The sequence below is a fragment of the Bos grunniens genome, chromosome 11, assembly GCF_055505025.1.
Source record: "Bos grunniens cultivar Pamir isolate PY7600 chromosome 11, Bosgru_T2T1.0, whole genome shotgun sequence".
Classification (NCBI taxonomy): Eukaryota; Metazoa; Chordata; class Mammalia; order Artiodactyla; family Bovidae; genus Bos; species Bos grunniens.
In genome coordinates, this window is record NC_141175.1 from 102,008,703 (window position 1) to 102,031,937 (window position 23,235).

Genomic DNA, 23,235 nt, shown 5'->3' on the forward strand with positions numbered 1-23,235 from the left:
ATGGTTACAAAACACTACTCCTCTGAAATTAGGTCCAGGACGTACGTGGTCAGATTTTTCTCTGCAGAAGAGCAGGTAAAAGATAGGAAATCAAAAAAGTCTACAGAGAGATTGCCAAAAGTCTCTGAGCCATGGACATGGAAATTTTGTCTATTAATTTACTAAGTCATAAGCTCTAAAACAGAAAGCTTCCCTCCCAGAAGATAATTCTTAGTAAAAGACTGGGACCTCTTGTTTTGGTCTTTGTATGAGTGTGTGTATGTGTTAGTCGCTCAGTTGTGTCTGACTCTTTGTGACCCTTAGGACATTAACCCGCCAGGCTCCTCTGTCCATGGGATTTCCCAGGCAAGAATACTGGAGTGGGTTTCCACTTCCTCCTCCAAGGGGATCTTCCCGACCCAGGGATCGAACCTGCGTCTCCTGCATTGGAGGCAGATTCTTTACTCGATGAGCCACGGGGGAAGCTCCGGTCTTTGTACAATGTCACCCAATTTTCCTTTTCTTGAAACTTGCCTCAGTGATGGTGGCAGCAACTCGAGCTCACTCTCTAGCTCCGAGGGGAATGGGGACCTGCTGTGAGCCCAGGGCAGCTGTTCTCTTCGCCAGGGGCTGTCCTCACCAGCCACCATGTGCCACGGAGGACTCAGCCCACCTGGCCCTTAAACTCTCCTCAGGGCTTTGGCGGGAGTTGCAGAAAAAGAAATCCTCCCTATTCCCTTCCTGCATGGACAAAACCCAAGGGTATAACGTTTTCATGATGAGGTTTTCTATTCCACAACTGCTTGAACTTGCAGGTCAATTAATTATTCTACAGAAAGTTTTTCCTGCTTAATATTCAGCAAACAGTAAAATCAAGATATGTGGGAAAAACTTTGGGTGCGACAGACGTGTGTGTGCATGTGTGTCTGTACACACATATTGTTAACAATTTAACAGTAAAATTTAAAGGTCTAATTGGTTTTATTAAATGATTCATGAGCTGGGCAGCATTCCTTCTAGCAAGCAGAGAGGAGCTTTGAGAAGCTGTATAAAATGGAAGGCTATTATAAGCAGATGGAAGGAAAGAGTAGATTGTTTTGGGCTTAGGTAAGCTACCTGTGGGAGACAGAAGTTACCTCACTGGGACTGACCAGAAATTCCCATTGTTGTTGTTGCTAAATTGTGTCCGACTCTCTGCAACCCCATGGCCTGCAGCATGCCAGGCCCCTCTGTCCTCTTCTATCTCCTGGAGTTTGCTCACATTCATGTCCACTGAGTCAGTGATGTTATCTAACTATCTTGTCCTCTGTTGTCCCCTTCTCCTCCTGCCTTCAATCTTTCCCAGCATCAAGGTCTTTTCCACTGAGTCGACTCTTTGCATCACGTGGCCAAAGTATTGGCGCTTCAGCTTCAGCATTAGTCCTTCCAATGAATATTCAGGGTTAATTTTCCTTAGGGTTGACTGGTTGGATCTCCTTACAGTCCAAGGGACTCTCAGGAGTCTTTTCCAGCACCACAACTGATGAAGGTATCGATTCTTTGGCGCTCAGCCTTCTTTATGGTCTGACTCTCACATACGTATATGACTACTGGAAAAACTTCCCCTGTTATCATGTACATACTTCCCTGACAAGCTTCAACCCATATCACCTGAGATAATTGTCCTGTGCAGGGAAGCCAAAGCATCTTGTTTCTACCTTCCCTATATAGATGGAAAATGTCATTAAAAATGTAGGTGGGAACCCATGTGTGAACATAGTCACTGGGGAGACCTTGGTGGGTACAATCTTTCACAGCCAAGCATGAAGAGCAGGAAGGTAGATAGTGAGGGAACCTAAGAAATGAGCTGTGAGTACAAATAATGCAGAATGGGTAGGATGGTTTTATGTCTTAAGTTTCTTTTTAGCCTACTTGCTTGTCTTTTCACCAGATGTTTCTGGACAGTGGAAACCATAGTTAGATGATATATGAAATTGTTATACATTTGAGGACAACTTTGTGAAGATTTATTGGGTCTTAGTGGAAAGGACTTGTTGAGAGAAATTTCCATTATAATACTGCACATGCTCAGGATCAGGGAGTTCCAAGGGGGAAAAAGGCCACAGAGCTTTTATCCGATCAATAGCTCATTACCTGTCGGCCAGTAACTCCATTAACACTAATGATGGCTTGTTTCCGCTTCCAGCAACAAGTTTCAGCAAGAAGTTTCAAGAAATGACGGTGGTCATTTTCTGCAGAAAGGCACACCATCGCCTGTTCACTGTGCATCTGTGTCGCAGACAGCTGGAACGTTTCCCATAGTTTATTTTTATCTCCATGAATCCTGTAGTATCTGTGCCTGATGTTTAAAAATTGTCTGCCCATGGCCATTATACAGGATCAGGGAACACTGATGTCTCCTACATTTTCACTTCACCATCCTAAAGGAATTCCTCATCCATCATTTAGCTCCAGCTCATTTGAGCTGGAATCAAGATTGCAGGGAGAAATACCAATAACCTCAGACAGGTAGATGACACCACCCTTATGATAGAAAGCGAAGAGGAACTAAAGAACCTCTTGATGAAGGTGAAAGAGGAGAGTGAAAAAGCTGGCTTAAAACTTAACGTTGAAAAAACTAAGATCATGGTATCCGGTCCTGTCACTTCATGGAAAATAGATGGGGAAACAGTGACAGCCTTTATTTTCTTGGGCACCAAAATCACTGCAGATGGTGACTGCAGCCATGAAATTAAAAGATGCTTGCTCCTTGGAAGAAAAGCTATATTAAACCTAGACAGCATATTAAAAAGCAGAGACATTACTTTGCCAACGAAGGTCAGTATAGTCAAAGCTATGGCTTTTCTAGTAGTCATGTATGCATATGAGAGTTGGACCATAAAGAAGGCTGAGCACCGAAGAAATGATGCTTTTGAACTGTGGTGTTGGAGAAGACGCCTGAGAATCTCTTGGACTGCAAGGAGATCCAACCAGTCAATCCTAAAGGAAATCAACCCTGAATATTCATTGGAAGGACTGAAGCTGAAGCTCCAATACTTTGGCCACCTGACGTAAAGAGCTGACTCATTAGAAAAGACACTGATGCTGGGAAAGATTGATGGCAGGAGAAGGGAATGACAGAGGGCGAGCTGTTTGGATGGCATCACGGACTCAATGGACATGAATTTGAGCAAGCTCCCAGAGTTGGTGAAGGACAGGTAAGCCTGGAGTGATGCAGTCCATGGGGTTGCAAAGAGTCAGACTGAACAACACTCACTTGAACATCACCATGTTTTCTCAATGTAATGGTAGTGTGAATATAATTGTGAAAATAAGGAACAAGCATCCTCAGTGCCCAGGCTTCCTAGGTAGCTCAGTGGTAAAAAATCCGCCTGCCAGTGCAGGAGCTGTAGGTTCGATCCCTGGGTCAGGAAGATCCCCTGGAGAAGAAAATGGCAATCCACTTCAGTATTCTTGCCTGGGAAATCCCATGGACAGAGGAGCATCGCCGGCTGCAGTCAATGGGGTTGCAAAGAGTCAGATATGACTGAGCAACTAAACAACATACTCAGTGTCCATCAGGGGCTGGGACCAGTCTATCAGTTAGTATCAGGTACCTATATTCCCCTTCACTCCTCCAATTTGGTTGCTGCTCATTTGGTCTCCTTTTCACTCCAGAGGAGGTAAATGTCCGAAGGTGGATCCCTTTCCCCCACTCTCTGAGGGGTACAGCTGGGTCTTGAGCAGTGTGGCTCCTATCGCTTGCAGCTCTTGTTAAAGTGCCTATTCTGAGTGGGGCCCCAGATCTCTCCTTTCTAATCAACTCCAGGTGATGTCAGTGCCGCTGGCTGGCAGAGCATCTTTAGAGCAGCAATGTCTGGGAGCTGTGCCTCCTGCCCCACAGCAGAGTCTACTCCCAATTATCCAGGTGACTGAGTGGAGGCCAATTTACAGATAACCAAACATCATGGTGAAAACCCGAGTCAGCCCTTGATCATCTAGGGACAAAAGAACTGTGACCAGTGCAACAGGAACCTGCAACAGGGCCCCGCCCCCCCCCCCCCCCCCCCCCCCCCCCCGATTTCCCCAGCAGGTGGGCTTAATTAGGTTGATAATTAGGCAGTAGTTCATTAGAATGAGGGTGGGGGTAAGACCTAAAGCCCAGCAGCCCAGGCTGTTCTGGGAGGAGCTGGGACTAGCCCTGAGCACTCACCAGCAGAGATCCTTTGGAGCCTCAATTATGTATTGATCATTATTAATAGATAATCCACAACATGTGGTCCTCAAACAATGCAGAGGTGATGGAACTCAATAGAATGGTCTTGAAGGTGGGCTTCTGAGGAACCCATCATGACCCATCTGGGCCTAGGGTGCTCAACTAGTGCTCCACTCAGACTGTGTGGAGGGTCAAGCCCATTGACCTCGGCTATGTTCATGCTGTGTAACCTGAGTGACCTCTCCTAATTGGGAGCATCCACTGTGATGCCTTAAGCTCCTCTCAAACAGAATGTCATCTTGTGTGCGGGCTAAGTTGCCTCAGTCGTGTCCGACTCTTTGTGACCCCATGGACTGCAGCCCGCTAGGCTACTGCTGTCCTTGGATTTCCTGGGCAATAATACTGGAGCGGGTAACCATTCCCTTCTCCATCTTTTCCTATAGACGCAATAGAAAGAAAGAAAAGAAGGGGAAAACAAATTTTCTCCTTGTGATAAGAACTCTTGGATTTGCTCTCTTAACAACTTTCCTGTGCATGGTACGGCCGCGTTAGCCATAGTCACCATGTTACACCTTACACCCTTGGTACTTATCTGTTCTCTTTTTAAGCACAGCCGCAGGTGGTGGTCTTGACCAGGCCTTGGAGCCAGGCTGGCACTCAGCACGCGGAGCTGAGCGCCGGGCAGGCTGAGGGCACCTGTTCCAAGAGCGCAGGTGGCTGCGGGCCCTAGAAGACGCGGAAGGCATGCAGAGAACGCGCGGGCGGGGGGCGCGTGCAGAGGAGCGCGCACGTAGACGCGCGCGGGGTCGCCCGGGGCGAGGAGAGGAGGGTCTGCGGGAGCCGCCGGCGGTGGGGGTGGGGTGGTGGGCGGTCCTGCACAGGGCGGGGCTGTCTCAGCCGCCCGAAGCCCGCGGTTCCGGCCGCGCCCTGCGCCCGCCGCGGGGGGTGGAAGTGCGGCCTGAGCACCGAGCCGGTCCCGCCACCCTGTTGCGGAGGCGACTGCGGGGAGCCGGCGCCACAACGCGTGGACAAGGGCGACGAGGCCTTCCGCGCGGGCGAGTACGACACGGCGTCCGAGCTCTACCGCTCGGCGCTGGCCGGCCTGGCGCAGCCCGACCGCGGCCTGTGCCTGCGGCTGGGGGTCGCGCTGGCCCGCGCTGGCCGCCTCCTCGAGTGCCTGGGAGCGCTCCGCGGCGCCGCGCTGCTGGGGGCGCTGCGGCTGGACGAGCTAGGGGAACTGACGGTCAGCCTGGCGCGCGCCCTGGGCCCGCGCGAACGGCGGGAAAGCCCGGGCCGCGCCCCCGGGGAGGCGCCCCGGGACCTGCTGGGCTGCCCGCGCTGCCGGCGGCTGCTGCACAAGCCAGTGACGCTGCCGTGCGGGCTCACCGTGTGCGGGCGCTGCCCCGAGCCGGGCCGGCGCGCCAGGTCAACGTGGCGCTGAGCGGCCTGCTGGAGAAGTCCTTCCCGGGCGAGTGCTGGGCGCGCAGGCTGGCGGACCAGGCCCGGAACCTGCAGCGCCAGCGGCAGCCCGAGGCCGCGCTAGCCAGGTGTCACCAAGCCCTGGACCTGGGTAAGTGGGCGCGGGCGCAGGGCCGCCTGCCCGCGCACCTGTTGAGCCGCAGGCCCGGGACGGGAGAACTTTCTGGAAGTGGTGAGGCGAAGAGCAGAAGCCAGGTCCACCCGCGGGCGGTCTTTTCCAGGACCTGCGCGGCATTGCTGAACCGTCTTGTGAGGCCAAGACTGCTTTTTCACCCTATCTTGGGAGTGTAGTGAAGGGTTTTCGGTGGTCATGTAGGAAAATGCAGATGGCTCACGCTCTGGGGCAGGGCGCAGAAGAGAACCTTGCAGTGGGGCCGGGTTTGCTTTGGGGATTCAGCTGGTGAACCCAGGAAGGATGCTCTTACATTCTGCAGTCAGGCTCTGACCTCTCTCCTCTCTCAAAGGCCGTTAGGTGCTGTTACGGTGTAATTAGCTTTTTTAGACGGTTATATATCCTCTGGAGGAGGAAATGGCAGCCCACTCCAGTATTTTTGCCTGGAAATCCCCGTGGAAGGAGGAGTGTGGCGGGCTACAGACCCTGGGGTCGCAGAGTCAGACGCGACTTATCGACTAAACCACCACCACCACGTTACATAGATGCCAAAACTTTAAATTTCTTAGTATTTTGAATCCAGCTATGTAGTAAGAGTTAAGGTCAAGAGGGAAGGCTTACCCCTGAAATGTAAGGGTAATTCAGCATTAGATAAACCATTCAGTAATACCAGCGGGGAGACTTGTTATATGTAACATACCCACATGTTATAATGCCTTTGTAAGAAACTAGGAATAAGAGGCAGTTTAACCTAATTTGATAAATATTCTCTTTCGGAAGATTTTAGCAAACATACTTCATGTTAAAACATTAGACATTTTTTTTCTTAAATTCAAGAATAAGAGAAAAATGTTCACTACCACCGCTGTTGTTGCAACATCAAAGGAAACAGTGCAAATACTAGAATGGAAGAGTCAGCTATTTTTTTCATCAGGTGTGATTATTTAGAGCATTCCAGAGAATCAACTTGCAGCAAAGTGGGAACAAGATGGAAATGTCTGTTCTCACATAGATTTGCAGTAGGTGTATTTCCCAAGCTCAGAATATATTTCCAGCAGCATTTTCTTTCTCTCTCTCTCTCTCTTTTTTGTTTTTTTGGTTTTAGATTTCTAAAAATCTCTAAAAAATTTCTGTGTTTCAAAATGCATTTAACTGTGCCCTTGAGGCACTTTAACCTGATATTGGGTTGGAAAGGATTAATCTGCAATTATGTTCAGTGTAGATTGACTACAGAGGCTAATATCATGAGACGAATATAATAGAATTCTATGAACACCTTCCAGGCAGTGAAATACTCGACTAAAAATTACATGTTTGGGACTTCCCTGATGGTCCAATGATTAAGACTCCACGTTTCCAACTCAGGAGCCTTGAGTTCAATACCTATTGGGGGAACTACCCAGGTAGTTTTTTGGTGGCCAAAAAAACCACATAAAATAGAAGCAGTATGGTAACAAATTCATTGAAGACTTTAAAGATGGTCCACATCAAAAAAAAATCTTAAAATCACATTTGTGACTGACATCAGTATTGCATAGTACCTGTGAGCATTTTCGATGAATATGTAAAATTTCATTATAGATCAGGCGGTGAACATTTTCAGTTGATTTTTATGAGAGGGGACACTAAGTCTGAACCTGAATTGAGAAAATTTTACCTTCTGGAAGAGAATTCCATTTTTCTAATTGTGTGTGTGTGTGTGTGTGGAGTGTATGTGTGTGCTCAGTCGTGTCTGACTCTTTGTGACCCCATGGACCTATATTACAAAAATATTTTGAATTTTGTCAGCAAATAAGTTATAAAAATTTGTTTTCTTGTTATATAAATACCTGCATATCCTCGAGTTGACCTTTTGTCCTGCAAAGCCTAAAGTGTTTAATACCTGGCCTTTTACAGAAGAAAAAGTTGCTGATCTCTGTTGTAGCTAGTCAGTGTCTTTTTAAAAAATTCAGCTTTTTCTTGTTTGGCTTTCCATTCCTGCTGTCCCTTTCCCCTTTGCCCCTGTCATACCCTTCTCTGTATTATACACTTGTAGCAATAACACATTTATGCGCAGTGCCTGCTCACCATGTCTTGATACAGATATCTTTTTGCATGAGTTCCTTTATGCCTGTTTTCCCAGTTAACTGTGTAAACTAAGAAGATACAGAGTAGGGTTTCGAAAGCACCAAGTACTTACTTTGAGAAAAAGTCAAGCTCAAGGATTTTGAGCAAGCTGAAAACCTGTGTGAAGTAGAGAGATGAGAACACATCTTAGGTGCCCGGAGTATTTATCGATCAGCTAAAAGGCACGCTTCAGCCCTGTTTCAGAGATCCTAGCACGAGCACGGGTAAAGTGAATCATGTCCAGCAGCATAAGAAATAGTCGTAACGGTTCTGCTTTCTTGAGCTCTGGCTTTGTCGTGCTTCCGTGGTGCCCTGCCTTCTCAGAAGTTCCGTAGACTGTCATTAGATCTCTTGGCTTCTGTGCAGCTGGACTTAGGTCCTTAGCAGCATATGGGTAATTCTCAAGATCTCTTCTGTTTGAAGAATCTAGGGAAAATATTTTTTTTCCCTTCTTTTCCCACGTAAGAGAACATATTATGAGTACAATTATGGTCATGAATCGGCACCCACTCAGTTGTATAGAAAAACAAATTATGCTTTACTATGTTTTTAAGCGCAAATTTCCTTGTGTACTTTCAAGAAAATTACTCTAAATCTTTTATTTTTCTGTGCCTAGTTATAACATTAAGATGGCTCAGCGTTTACTCAGTGGAAATTGTGTTGTAGCTACTGTGTGTGTGGCAGGCTGTTTTCTTGATGCATTTTGAGATATCACTCGTTCTCGTTTCTGATTGCCTGAGAGAAGCTGTGTAAAATATACTTACCAAACTACGAAACTCTACATGTGATTTGAGAAGTTATTTATTTTACCTTTTTTTTTAATTGGAGGACAATTGCTTTACAATGTTGTGATGGTTTTTGCAATACATCAGTGCAAACCAGTCATAATTATAAAAATATTCCGTCCGTCTTGAGCCTCCTGCCTCCATCCCACCCCTCTAGGTCATCACAGAGTGCCAGGCTGGGCCCCTGTGTTATACAGCAGCTTGCTGTTAGTTGTTTTTCATATGATTTTGTATATATGTCAATGTATTTTCTCAACTTCTCCTAGCCTCTTTTCCCTGCTCTGTCCACAAGTCCATTCTCTACATCTGTATTTCCATTTCTTCTCTGTCAGTAGGTTCATCAGTACTATTTTTCTAGATTCCATATATATGCATTAATATATGATACTTATTTTTCTCTTTCTGACTTTCTTTACTCTGTATAACAGACTCTAGGTTCATCCACCTCACTACAACTGACTCAAATCCATTCCTTTTTATGGCTGAGTAATATTCCATTGTATATATGTACCACAACTTCTTTATCCATTCATCTGTCAGTGGACAGCTAGGTTGCTTCCATGTCCTGGCTATTGTAAATAGTGCTGCAGTGAACATTGGGATACTTGTGTCTTTTTTAAAAAATTTATTTGTGCTGGGTCTCAGTTGTAGCATGTGGGATCTTCGATCTTCCTTGCAGGCTGTGGGATCTTTTTTTTTCTTTAAGTTGTGGCGTGTGATCTGGTTCCCAGGCCAGGGATCGAACCCGGGCCCCCTGCATTGGGAGCTTGGAGTCTTAGGCACTGGACCACCAGGGTTCTACACATGTCTTTATGAACTGTAGTTTTCTTATTGTCTGTGATAGCTTAGTTGGTAAAGAATCCGCCTGCAACACAGGAGACCCCGGTTTGATCCCTGGGTTTGGAAGCTCCTCTGGAGAAGGGATAGGCTACCCACTCCAGTATTCTTGGGCTTTCCTTGTGGCTCAGCTGGTAAGAATCCACCTGCAATGCAGGAGACCTGAGTTCTATTCCTGGGTTGGGAAGATCCCCTGGAGAAGGGAAAGGCTAACCACTCCAGTATTCTGGCCTGGAGAATTCCGTGGGCTCTATAGTCCATGGAGTCACAAAGAGTCGGACACAACTGAGTGACTTTCACTTTCACGGTAGTTTTCTTCCTGGTTTGTTAAGGAATCTCCATACCATTCTCCATAGTGGCTGTTCACATTCTCTAGTTTACATTCCCACCAACAAAGTAGTGTTACCTTTATGTTCGTTTTCTAATTGAATATTTTTAATCACTTAAAGATGATTTTTTAAAATGCAGTCATATTTGTTTATTTCCATCCCTGATGTCTTTCAGCTCCTGGTGATAATTCATTATTGCTGCTCTGAGCAGAGTTGTATTTATCCATGAAGAACTATGAACAGGCTCTGCAGGATGCTGGTGAAGTTTGTCAGAATGAATCTCTCTTGTCTAAGGTATTTGTATGAGTCGGCTTTGGAGATAATAAATGTAAATTTATGGAATGTTCTTAATAAATTATTAAATAAGACTATTGTGATCAGGCAGCTATAGACAGTGTACATTTCTCTCAGTTTATAGGTAGTATAAATGTAGCAACCACTTCATAATAATCCAGCGCAGTTCAAAAGATCAAGTTTCCAACTGGATCTAGATAAGAAACACTAATTTAGATTACTCTTCAGTTCAGTTCAGTCGCTCAGTCGTGTCCAACTCTTTGCGACCCCATGAATCTCAGCACGCCAGGCCTCCCTGGCCATCACCAACTCCCGGAGTTCACTCACACCCATGTCCATCGAGTCGGTGATGCCATCCAGTCATCTCATTCTCTGTCGTCCCCTTCTCCTCCTGCCCCCAATCCCTCCCAGCATCAGAGTCTTTTCCAATGAGTCAACTCTTCGCATGAGGTGGCCAAAGTCCTGGAGCTTCAGCTTTAGCATCATTCCCTCCAAAGAACACCCAGGGCTGATCTCCTTCAGAATGGACTGGTTGGATCTCCTTGCAGTCCAAGGGACTCTCAGGAGTCTTCTCCAACTTAGTAGATTATTAACTGAATAATATGCCTTATGCACTGAACAAATATGTAAACAAAATAAAAGAACGTTATAAATTTGTGAGTTAAAAGATATGTTTAAGATTACAGTTTAAATAGGAAGATCATATAATAATCATGTCTAGCAGTTGAGCCCTAATATACATGGTGAATATAAGCAATCTTAGTAAAAGGGTGAGTTTTGTATGTATTCTGGAATAATTTTAATCTCTGTGTCTTGGCTGGAAAGTTTCAATATCTCTCTGTGACACAAAATAAGGTTGGCTGACCTAACAATGTTAGCTTAAGTTGTCCTTGAAAAGATTTATAAGCCAAAGAATAAAAGGTATAGCTTTTTTCATGAATCTTTGAATTTTAAATCCCTTAAGATATTTTAAAGTTTTAAAGAACTTATGATGAGATGAATACCTATAGCATTCTCTATTTAATAATTAAGATATTTTTCTTCCTGCTGAATTATTTTCTAATTATCTTTGTTTTAGAAACACCGAAGAAACAGTAACCCAGGTTAATAGATAATATATAGCCTGTTCTCCCTTTTTCCTTTATTTTATCCACCCAGTCATCCATCCATTCAGTCATTTATTCATCTATCCAGCCATCCAGTCATCCATTCATCCAGCCAGTCATCCAGCCAGTCATCCATTCATCCACCCATCTATCCAGTCATCCACCCATCCAGTCATCCATCCATCAGTCATCCACCCATCCAGTCATCCATTTATCTGGTCATTCATTCATCCATCCATTCGTCTGTCCATCCATCCATCCATCCATCCAGTCATCCATCCATCCATCCATCCATCTATCCATCTATCCAGTCATCCACCCAGTTACCCATCCATCCATCCATCTATCCAGTCATCCATTCATCCACCTGTCCATCTGTCCAGTCATCCACCCAGTCATTAATCTACCCAGTCATCCATCTGCCCAGTCATCCATTGACCCATCTATATGGTCATCCACCCAGTCATCCACCCATCCATCCATCCAGTCATCCATCCATCCAGTCATCCATCCATCCATCTATCCAGTATCTAGTCATCCATCCATCCAGTCATCCAAGGCTCTAACTGACTCAGTGTCAGAGGAAACCTGCTGGAAGCAGTTCATTTTTCTTAAATATGAGCAAACAACTGAGGACCAACAAGAAAAAAATTCAACAGCGCAGAAGAGAAAGATTAAATGATGGGAACAACTGAGTCCAGTGGAAATGTAACACGTGAACTAGTCAAACAAAGCATAATACATACAGTGGTTTGAGAAAATATTGCCTCCATAAAGCAAAAACCAAATGCTGTTGGGAAATACCGATCTGTGTTGTGTTTTGTTCATTTCTGTTGTGGCACTCTGTATGCTGACACTTCATTATAGTTATTTCTGTCATGTGTGTCTGCTCCCACAAGCCCATATGCGCCTTGAAGACGGGAACATGGTAGTGACCTCTGATCACTGAGCGAGTTAAAGGTGCTGGGCGCCCAGTTCTCTCTCAGCCGGTCCCTTGGATCTGCTTTGGGATCAGACTCCCAAGTGTGGACTCTGGTGTTCTGATCATGGATCATACTTGTGGGACATTCCCGTTTGCCCGATTTATAAAGTGGTCAATCTGAAGCCATCCTCTGTGGGCTTGTGTTTATTCTATTTAATATGAAAGTAAAACTGTTGCAGTGATTTTTTTTCAGGGCTGTTTGTACACAAGTGTATCATCACACTGTTTTTTTCAAATGTTTGTCTTTGGATGCATCCAGGGGCATCGTGTGAAAGCCGAGGCTCTCTCTGGACTGGGAAGAAGTAAGGAGACGTTGAGGGAGTTTCTCTACTGCCTTGCTCTAAATCTTGAATGTAACTCAGTGAAGAAAGAAGCCCAGAAGGTGTGATTCCCTTTCAATGACTTGCTTCTTTGAGTCTTACTTTCTGCCTTTGTGTTCATGCTGAGTAGCTCCTTTGTGTAAAATAAGCCAGAAATGTAACTCTGAATATTCATGACAGTGTGATTTAAAATGCACAATGATAATGATGAGTTCATGCATTTGATAACCTTCATCCATGGATAATGCAGCACATTTCATGAGGCAGGGCACATATATCTCACCTCTGCTGAACTAATGACATGTATCAGTGAGACAAGGTTAATGTATGACGCTGGGGATGCAAGGTGATTTATCCTAGAGTTTGTAATTCAAATGTTATAGTTGGTGGAGGAGCCACATAAAAGACATATGTACAATATATCAATTCAGCTACATAGGTTGACTTGAAATTTTCAGCAAAGCTTCACCAATGAGATGCAGAAATATCTACTCTTTTATGCAGATCTTTAGCCTAATCTTATTAGAGGTCATCAAGTCACACTTGGTGTAAAGATCTACCCTGTTAAAAAAAAGCTCGTGAACGGTAGTTACACAGCCTTAGCATTTCCAGTGACCGTGAGTTCTTGTTTTTACATTTCCTCTGAATCTTTTAGGTTTGTTATGTATTTTTCAAAAGTGTTTTAAAAAATGCTTTTTTCCTCTTGGTAATTTTGTAGGTACTGTGTGAGGTGTTTTTCCCTGCTTCAGAAAACATGCCTTAGAATTTAACCTCTTCCACCCAAAGTATACTGTTGAACATGAGATTAAAGGCTCAATTTCAGAGCCATATGAACAGCCAGGGTCCTGTGGAGGAAGGTGGCAGTGCAGGAAGGTCTAAGGTAGGAAGTGCGTGTATTTGTCAACATTATCTTTTTTTTTTTTTTAATTGAGCTGCGTAAGGTCTCAGTTGCAGCACACAGGATCTCTTGTTGCAGCACAGACTCTCCAATTGTGGCTCTTGGGTTTTGCTGCTCCAGGGGATGTGGGATCTTAGTTCTGACCAGGAATGGAACCACGTGACCTGCATTGAGAGGTGGCTTCTTAACCACTGAACCCCCAGGGAAGTCACTGTTATCTCTATTAAGCTTAATGTAGTTTTGGACATTTATAAGTTATTCAGATGTTGACATTCCATTAGCTAGTACTTCTCAAGACCAGTTCTGGCTTCTCCTCTTGAGAGTTAAAACTTTCCAAGGGTGTTGCTGGAAGTACTGAAAATCACTGAAGATTGATGGGACTTCCCTAGTGGGCCACTGGCTAAGACTCTGCCTGCAATGCAGGGAGCCTGGATTTGACCCCTGGTCAGGGAACTAGGTCCCACATGCTGCAACTAAAGATGCCATATGATGCAACTAAGAGTGGCGCAGCTGAGTAGATAAAATATTTAAAAAGAAAATCACTGAAGATTGAAAGAAACTTCTAGAACATTCCAAAACACCCAAAACCTCAGGAGACTTGAAATTATTTTGTCTTAGAGAAAAGAAAGCATAGGGATAATTTGAATATATGAATACTGGTATTCAGTTGCTTCCTCAGGGAGAAATTATCCTTATATTTTACCATGAAAACTGTACAGTTCATCTCAGCAGTTAATAGATGAAACCCATTATGAAGGAAGAGTGTAAGCCTTCTTTTTTTCCAAAGATGCCCAAGAAAGGCTATTGCATGAACTTTTTTTCTTATGCTATGTTGTCTTTAACATTCAGGATTCTTTTTTCCTACTTTATCAGAATCCATCTGAGAAACCTGATGTGTTTAGAAATAACAGTTCCTCAGTTTTACATTTCATACTGAGCTTACACTGTGAAGAGGATCAGGAGGTGTTAGACGGCATCCTTCCAATGGAGCCCAGCACTGGTTTAAAGAGACAGTTTGCGAATGACTCAGAGGATGCACACGATGTGAATGCCCCTGGAAAAATTCCCAAGAAAGGTCAGTAGGCTGTTTACCTTGGAGTATGTGACTGTAGACTTATAGACTGTTGGCTGATGCTTAATACACTTAAAAAATTTTTATATAGGCAGTTTAAGATGAATAATGAATATATCACCTTTCAGATTATAGGCCAGTTTCAGTGGTTACTTCTATAAAGACTTCATAGCCAAAAAAAGCACAGAAATTTAGGTATAACTTTAACTTTTATTCATGACTTATAGATAAATAATGCCTGTATACAGTCAGGCTTCAGTACATGTGAATTCAACCAACCACAGATCAAAAATATTTGGGGAAAAAAATTTCAGAAAGTGCCAAAAAGCCTAAGTTGCTTTTACCCTGTGTAACAACTATTTACATAACATTTACATGTATTGCTATAAGTATTAGTAATCTGGAGATGATTTAAGGTATAGGTATGCCTCATTTATTGTGCTTTGCAGATTATCATTATTATTATTTTTGGCAGATTGAAGGTTTGTGGCAATCTTGTGTTGTCAGGAAATGGTTAGCCTGTTTAGCAATAAGTTATTTCTAATTAGGGCTTCCCTGGTGGCTCAGATGGTAAAGAATCTGCCTGTAATGTGGGAGACCAAGGTTCGATCCCTGGATTCGCAAGATCCCCTTGAGAAGGGAATGGCACCCCACTCCAGTATTCTTGCCAGGAGCATCCCATGGACAGAGGAGCCTGGCGGGCTACTGTCCATGGGGTCACAAAGAGTCAGACACGACTGAGCGACTAACACTATTTTTAATTAATATATGTGCATTGTTTTTTTAGGCATAATGCTACTGCACACTTAGTGGAATACAATATAGCGTAAACATAAGGTTTTTTTTTGAATTTAGTAATTTCTGGCTGTGCTGGGTCCTTGTTGCTGCTCGAGGGCTCCCTCTAGTGGTAGAGAGTGAGGGCTGCTCCAGTTGCAGTGCTCAGACTCCTGCGGTGGCTTCTGTTCTGGCAGAGCGGGCTCTAGGGTGCTCAGGCTTCAGTGGTTGCAGCTCCCAGGCTCTAGAGCACAGGCTCAGTAGTTCCGGTGCACAGGCTTAGTTTTTCCTTGGCATGTGGGATATCTTCCCAAGTCAGTGATCAAACTCATGTCTCCTGCATTGACAGGTAGATTCTTTAACACTGAGCCACCAGGGAAGCCCAAATATAAGTTTTATATGCACGGAGAAACCAAAAACAGTTTGTATGACTCAATTTATTGCTGTGGTGGACTGGAACAGACCCCGAGATACCTCTGGGCTGTGCCTGTGTGGGAGGGTGTGCTTAGGTTATACGTGAACACCACACTGTTTTCTGTAAGGGACTCCATCCAGCATCAGGGATCTTGGCTTCCCTGGGGGTCCTGGAACTGTCAAGGACATTTAAAACTCGTTTAAATGTGTCCCTGCGTGCGTGCTCAGTCGCTTCAGTCGTGTCCAACTCTTTGTGACCCAGTAGACTGTAGCCCACCAGGCTCCTCTGTCCAGGGAATTTTCCAGGCAAGAATACTATAGTGGGTAGCTCTTCCCTTCTCTAGCAGATCTTCCTGACCCAAGGATTGAACCTGAATCTCCCACATTGGGGCATATTCTTTACCATCTGAGCCACCAGAGAAGCCTGTAACACACTTTAGCCAGAGGAAATACACTTCATTGCTTTCTCTTACCCAGATGTGCAAATGTTAATTATAGCATTTAAATTTTTTCAGAGGCCGACTCCTTACCCCAAAGAAATGTGAACTCTAACACAGGAGAAAGTGAAGAGCTCCCCATAGAGGTGGCTGACTTCAAGTGTGCCCTTTGTAGGAGGTATGGTGACATAGCATCTACGCCACTTTGAAAAATCCAGCCTTGCTGAATTTTGTATCCTAAACATAATGGGCTTTAAAAAAAAATTATTTGTTTTAATTGGAGGATAATTGCAATATTGTGATGGTTTTTGCCATCCATCTGTATGAGTTGGCCATAAGTATACTGGTGTCCCCTCCATCCTGAAACCCCCTCCCAACTCCCTCCCCACCTCATTCCTCCAGGTTGTCCTGCTTCATGCGTCAAACTCCCACTGATCATCTGTTTTACATTGATAATGTATGTGTTTCAATGCTGTTCTCTCAAATCATCCCACGCTTTCCTTCTCCCACTGAGTCCAAAAGTCTGCTCTTTACCTCTGTGTCTCCTGTTGTCAGAAATTAAAAGATGCTTACTCCTTGAAATTACTCCAGAAATTAAAAGACGCTTACTCCTTGGAAGGAAAGTTATGACCAACCTAGACAGCATATTGAAAAGCAGAGACATTACTTTGTCCACAAAGGTCTGTCTAGTCAAGGCTATGGTTTTTCCAGTGATCACGTATGGATGTGAGTGTTGGACTATAAAGAAGGCTGAGCACCGAAGAATTGATGCTTTTGAACTGTGATGTTGGAGAAGACTCTTGAGAGTCCCTTGGACTGCATGGAGATCCAACCAGTCCATCCTAAAGGAGATCAGCCCTGGGTGTTCATTGGAAGGACTGATGCTAAGGCTGAAACTCCAGTACTTTGGCCACCTGATGCTAAGAGCTGACTCACTGGAAAAGACCCTGATGCTGGGACAGATTGAGGGCAGGAGGAGAAGGGGACGACAGAGGATGAGATGGTTAGATGGCATCACTGATTCAATGGACATGGGTTTGGGTGGACTTTGGGAGTTGGTGATGGACAGGGAGGCCTGGCGTGCTGCGATTCATGGAGTTGCAAAGAGTTGGACACGACTGAGTGACTGAACTGAACTGAACTATTGTCAGAGAAATTACATAAACCTTAACAATATGGGCTTCCCTGGTGGCTCAGAGGTTAAAGCATCTGCCTCCAATGAGGGAGACTTGGGTTCGATCCCTGGGTCAGGAAGATCCCCTGGAGAAGGAAATGGCAACCCACTCTAGTATTCCTGCCTGGAGAATCCCATGGATGGAGGAACCTGGTAGGCTACAGTCCACCGGGTTGCAAAGAGTCGGACACGACTGAGCGACTTCACCTTCACTTTCACTAACAATTGCTTTATTTTATAAAAATTGGATAAGGAAGATGAAAACAGAAAATGGGTATAAGTGGTTTCTAGAGTTCTTATAAAATGAATAGATTCTTTGAAAGTCTACTGTGGACATGTCTTGCTGAAAACCCAGATGTTTCTGCAGGTTGCTCTTTGAACCTGTGACTACACCCTGTGGACACACGTTTTGCCTGAAATGCCTCGAGCGCTGCCAGGACCATGCCACGCATTGTCCCTTGTGCAAAGAAAAACTTTCAGAAGTAAGTATTTCTCTGGAAATGACAAATCCGGGCACTTTTAAAATTTGGCCTCCACCTCCTCTCCCTTCACATGCAGCTTTTAATTCCTTGGTCCCTTAGCTCCCATTTTCAGTCCTGACAAAGTCAGCTCTTTTTGCTTTTGTGTGTGTCTGTATAAGTAGAGAGCAAAGCTAGAATCAGCCCACAAAGTAGGGAAGATTAAATTTCAGTTGAAATTCATAATCTTAAATCTGAGACTTGAAATGCCATTAGCATTTTTACCGTGCCTCTCTGGTAGCTTCAGCTTTTCACTCTCCAAGGTGATTCTTTGATACTTTCTTGTCTTCCACCACCTGCTACTCACTCCGTCTCCCCTCCTTGACCTGATTCTCCATGGAGAGTGTAGACACCAGCAAGATGGGATTGCCTCTTCCTTCCTCCAGGCGAACCCTGTCTCCTGAGCTGCTTTCCTGGGGGAGGGACAGCCCGCCCCTCCCTCACAGGGCCGACCTTCCATCTTTCTCACCTCAGTCCCTTTTGTCTTCTAGGACCCCAGCTCCCACAAAAGAGAGCTCTTTTTCCTTAAGAACTGATTACCAAAAAAAAAAAAAAGAACTGATTACCATAGGGACTTCCTTTGGTGGTGCAGTGGTTAAGACTTAACCTTCCCCTCCAGAGTGTGTGGGTTCCATCCTTGGTTGGGGAGCTAAGATCTGACATGCCTTGCAGACAAAAAACCAAAACGTAAAACAGAAACAATATTTTTACAAATTTAATAAAGACTTTAAAAATAGTCCACGTCAAAAAAACAAATTCTTAAAAAGAGTTAAATACCAGGCAGTATTATTTAACTTTGTTTTGTTACAGTTGTTGGCAAGCAGCAATTTTAATACGACTGCTCTTGCCGAAGAATTAATATTTCGGTATTTCTCAGATGAGCTGTCTGACAGAGAATCTATGATGAAGAAATGGTGGAGCTGTCACAGTAAGTCCTCGTGTTCTAGGTACTTTGTGCTGAGTTGAGGTTACAAGAAGAAAATGTGGCTAACCTCACAGCTCTATCTCAGTTTTTTTTTTTCCCCCTCTTTGGCAGAGAAATTGGCCTCAAAAAAGAAAAAAAAATTAATTGCAAAGCGTTTATGGAATTTAATTGAAGAAGGTTGTAAGAAATATTCCAAAAGTGTGTTTTGACAATTATATGGCTGCTTTTTATATCTAAATAAGCAATACTGAGTTTTTCAGAAGTGAAAAGGCACAGTTCATTAAAAACAAAAGATGTTTGAAAAGAGGCTTTTTTCCCCTCAAAATAGGCTTGACAGTTCTTTTTTCTTTTAAAGTGATTAAAGTTTTGTGTTGTAGTGACCTGTAAGGATTGAGATCTTATCATTCTTCTAGTCTTTTTTATTTATTAGTAGACGTCTGTCATTTTTGCTTTCATCAGAATTTTTTCTTATTTTTTTTTCTTGTGATGTAACCGACGTTTAACATTATACTAGTTTCAGGTGTACAACGGAGTGAGTTGGTATTTGTGTATATGGGGAAATGATCACCGTAGTAGATCTAAGTTGACATCTGTCTCCAGACAGTTACAATACTTTTATTGTGATAAGAGCTTTTTAAGATTTATTCTCTTAACAACTTTTAAATATGCAATACAGGATTATTAACTATGGTCACCATGCTGTGCGTTGCATCTCCAGGACTTATTTTATAACTGGAGCTTTGTGCTTTTTGACCCCCTCCACCCATTGCACACACAGATACACACAAAAGCAGATGCACACACATACGCACACGCACGCACACACACACACACACACACTCTCTCTCTCTCTCTACACTGGTAACCCTGTCTGTCCTCTGTCTATGAACTTGGTTTTGTTTGTTTTTAGATGCATATACAAATGAGGTCATATAGTTTCTGTCTTTCTCTGTCTGACTTACGTCACTTAGCACTGTGCCCTCAAGGTCATGAGAATGTGTTCATAGTGATCTTAAGCACATTCTCTCATCAGATTAAATAAGAGGGCTTGCTGAGCACTTTCTCACGCTGTGACTGTTGACTTTCTTTTCCCGCCTAAGGCTTAGGCAAACCCGTGGGTTTTGTCATTAAGAGAACCACGGTTGTCATACCCTTCTGTGTCTGACAGCTTCCACATCTAATTAACATTCCTCTTACCCTGCAGTCTGACCAGAGATGTGCCCATCTTTGTGTGCGCCATGGCCTTCCCCACCGTGCCCTGCCCACTGCATGTCTTTGAGCCCTGCTATTGGCTTATGATACGAAGATGCCTGGAAATGGGCACCAGACGGAGTGGCATGTGTTTATCTGCTGAGCACGCAGGGTAAGAGTTCACGCTTCCAATGCAGGGGATATGGGTTTGATTCCTGGTTGGGGAAACAAGATCCCACATGCTGAGTGGCAGGGCTTCCCTGGTGGCTCAAATCGTAAATAATCTGCCTGCAACATGGAGATCTGGTTTTGATCCCTGGTTGGCAAGATTCCACTTGACAGGGGAACAGCTGCTCACTCCAGTATTCTTGCCTGGAAAATCCCATGGACAGAGGAGCCTGGTGGTCCAGTGCATGGGGTCACAAAGAGCTGGACAGGACTGAGTGACTAACACTGTGTAATTGTGAACATGCTGTGTGGTGCAGCCAAAAGATTAAAAAGAGGAGGGGGCTTATAATTAAATGCATCATTTTTCTTGGAGAACAATTTAAGATGATGTTGGTAATCTCTAGTGGCTCCTGTTACACATCGAAGTATAAGCCTGGGGACATCTGTGTTGTGACTCCACCTTTCATTCTAGTCTTGGCTCCCAGTCCTTCCCCTTGAACATCACAGCTGCCGATTCTCAGCCGTCTCTCTCACTTGTCCCACCAGGATCCCGGAGTATGACTGCACGCTGGCAATCAAGGACATCAGGACATTCTCCTACGGCGGCTCCATCATTGATGCTGTAGGGATCAGCCGCTTCCAGGTTTTGAGCCACCATCACAGAGACGGCTACAACAGGCAGACATTGAATACTTGGAAGATGAAAGGGTGAGTAGTCACCCCTGCAGTGCCAGCTCCGTCCCCTCTCCAGCCGCTCTTTCTGCTCACCTTTGGGCAGCGCGCCTCACGGGCCAGAGGGCAGAATGCAGCCAGGTGAACGGCACGGTCTGGGGCACAGGGAACTGGTTGGAAGATGACGACTGAGTGTGGTGGCTCTCAGGGTTCCTCTTCTATTGTTGTTTAGTCGCTAAGTCGTGTCCGACTCTTTGCAACCCCTTGGACTGCAGCACGCCAGTCTTCTCTGTCCCTCACCATCTCCTGAAATTCGTCCAAGTTCATGTGCATTGAATCAGTGATGCCATCCAACCGTCTCATCCTCTGTCATCCCCTTCTCCTCCTGCCTTCAGTCTTTCCCAGCATCAGGGTCTTTTTCGATGAGTTGGCTGTTCACATCAGGTGGCCAAAGTATTGGAACTTAAGCTTTAGCATCAGTCCTTCCAAACAGTATTCAGGGTTGATTTCCTTTAGGATTGACTTGTTTGATCTTGCTGTCCAGGGGACTTTCAAGAGTCTTCTCCAACTCCACAGTTCGAAAGCATCAATTCTTTGGTGCTCAGCCTTCTTTATGATCCAACTCACATCTGTACATGACTACTGGAAAAACCACAACTTTGACAATACGGATCTTCGTTGGCAAAATGATATCTTTGCTTTTTAATCAAATTAAGAATGGTTGTGTGTTATAATCTAATTCCAGAGTCTACCCCACTTTTCATAAATGCTATAGTCTTGCAGTCAGAAAGGACCTTAGTGGTTTACTCCCGTTTGACAGATGAGGATGTTCTACCCTAAGGCGGCTGAGCAACTGGCTAGCATTCCCACATGAGAGGCAGGGATGAAGCCAGAACAAACCTGGGCCCCCTGGAGCTGTTTCCGCTCAGTGTTCCTACGTAGGATGGAGCCCAGGCAGCAGGGTGTGTCCTCCTGAAGCTGTAGGATCTCCCCGGCATCAGGCTCAGGCCGTGAGTATGCTGTTGCTGTACAGCATGTCTTTTGAAGTACAGTTTGGTGGCGTGGAATACAGGTTTTAAACTGCTAAAACTCTTTGACTTGAACTTCCCTGGTGGCTCAGGGGTAAAGAATCCGCCTACCAGTGCAGAAGACAAGGGTTCCATTCCTGGATTGGGAAGATCCCCTGGAGAAGGAAGTGGCAACCCACTCCAGCATTCTTGCCTGGAAAATCCCATAGACTGAGGAGCCTGGTGGGCTATAACCCATGGGTCACAAAGAGTCGGACACGACTAAGCAACTAAACAACAACTCTTTGACTTGGTAATTCTGCTTCTGGGAATCTATCCTGAGGCAATGACAGCCCCTTCTCATGCACATATGGAAAAAAACACTTTGCATAATTACTTAATATTATTTGTGTTATCTTATTAATAGAATACATCTTATGTGAATTGTTGAATAAATTATGGTATATTTTAAATGTAGGATTGCATGTAGCTGTTAAAAATGATTCCTAATAATATCAGATGCGTTTTTATATTAAGATAGTAAGAGAACCATCTGGGTGTTACCGATGAACATGGGATAGATTGGGCACCACTGTGTAACAGTGCAGATTTCTGCATTGAGCTTGTGTACTCGTGTGTGTGCGCGCTCCATCCTGTCTGATCTTTGCACCCCGTGGACTGCAGCCCGCCGGGCCCCTCTGTCCATGGGATTTCCCAGGCAAGAGTAGTGGAGTGGGTTGCCATTTCCCTCTCCAGGGGATCTTGCTGACCCAGGGATGGAACCCACATCTCCTACGTTGGCAGGCAGATTCTTTACCAGTAGCGCCACCTGTCCGTTTATTGAAATGCTAATGAATTACTGAAGTGCTAAATGCCAGGGATCTGCTCAGCAGACGTGGCCTTGCTCACTGTGTAATGGACACACAAGTGTGATAATGAATCGCTGAAAAGGCTGTCTCTCTTCCTTGACCAGGTGGAAGGCCCAGAGTGCGAGGAACTCTGTGTGCTGTAGTTTATCAGCAGTCTGTGTCCTGGTTTGTGTCACTTCAGGATCCCACAAAAGAGCAGATTTTAAGCCATTTTGGATCGATGCCAGACAGAGAACCTGAGCCTCAGGTATGCTGTGCTGATATTTCATAGTGCTGATATTCCTGCCGTCGTGTGCCGAGACGCATCACACTCCAGCGAAGCTTGGCAGTACCTGCTCTGCTGCCTACTCCGTTACGGCCGTTTATGAACCATCTCATTTATCAACAGCCCAGAGAGACACCTGGTAGAGTAGCATGTGCCTTGTGGAGCAAAAATGATAAATGCTTTCTGATAAATACTACGTGAAGGTAATTTGTTTTCTGTCAGAAATCAGTTTATTCTGATTGGCTGTCTCTTTTGTACTTCTCTCACCAACATCAGAAGATTTGGTAATTGTCGTCCCATCAGCAGGATAGACCCCGTTTTTTGTAC

The 23,235-nt window shown here is 44.7% G+C and overlaps 1 protein-coding gene and 1 pseudogene across 1 annotated transcript in view; both read left to right on the forward strand.

Annotated features, from left to right (window-relative positions):
• LOC147363705 (LON peptidase N-terminal domain and RING finger protein 2 pseudogene) lies at positions 1-5,740 on the forward strand (annotated as a pseudogene).
• The window catches only part of LONRF2 (LON peptidase N-terminal domain and ring finger 2), a 25,085-nt gene continuing 6,000 nt past the window's right edge, over positions 4,151-23,235 (forward strand). The window contains 14 exon segments of the mRNA XM_086327944.1: positions 4,151-4,286; positions 9,998-10,116; positions 12,464-12,586; positions 13,243-13,404; positions 14,296-14,497; positions 16,198-16,297; positions 17,661-17,775; positions 18,622-18,700; positions 18,703-18,739; positions 19,941-20,099; positions 20,642-20,769; positions 20,772-20,803; positions 22,748-22,781; positions 22,784-22,890. Of these exon segments, the coding sequence (XP_086184070.1) occupies positions 10,048-10,116; positions 12,464-12,586; positions 13,243-13,404; positions 14,296-14,497; positions 16,198-16,297; positions 17,661-17,775; positions 18,622-18,700; positions 18,703-18,739; positions 19,941-20,099; positions 20,642-20,769; positions 20,772-20,803; positions 22,748-22,781; positions 22,784-22,890 (1,347 nt within the window). The 5' untranslated portion in view covers positions 4,151-4,286; positions 9,998-10,047.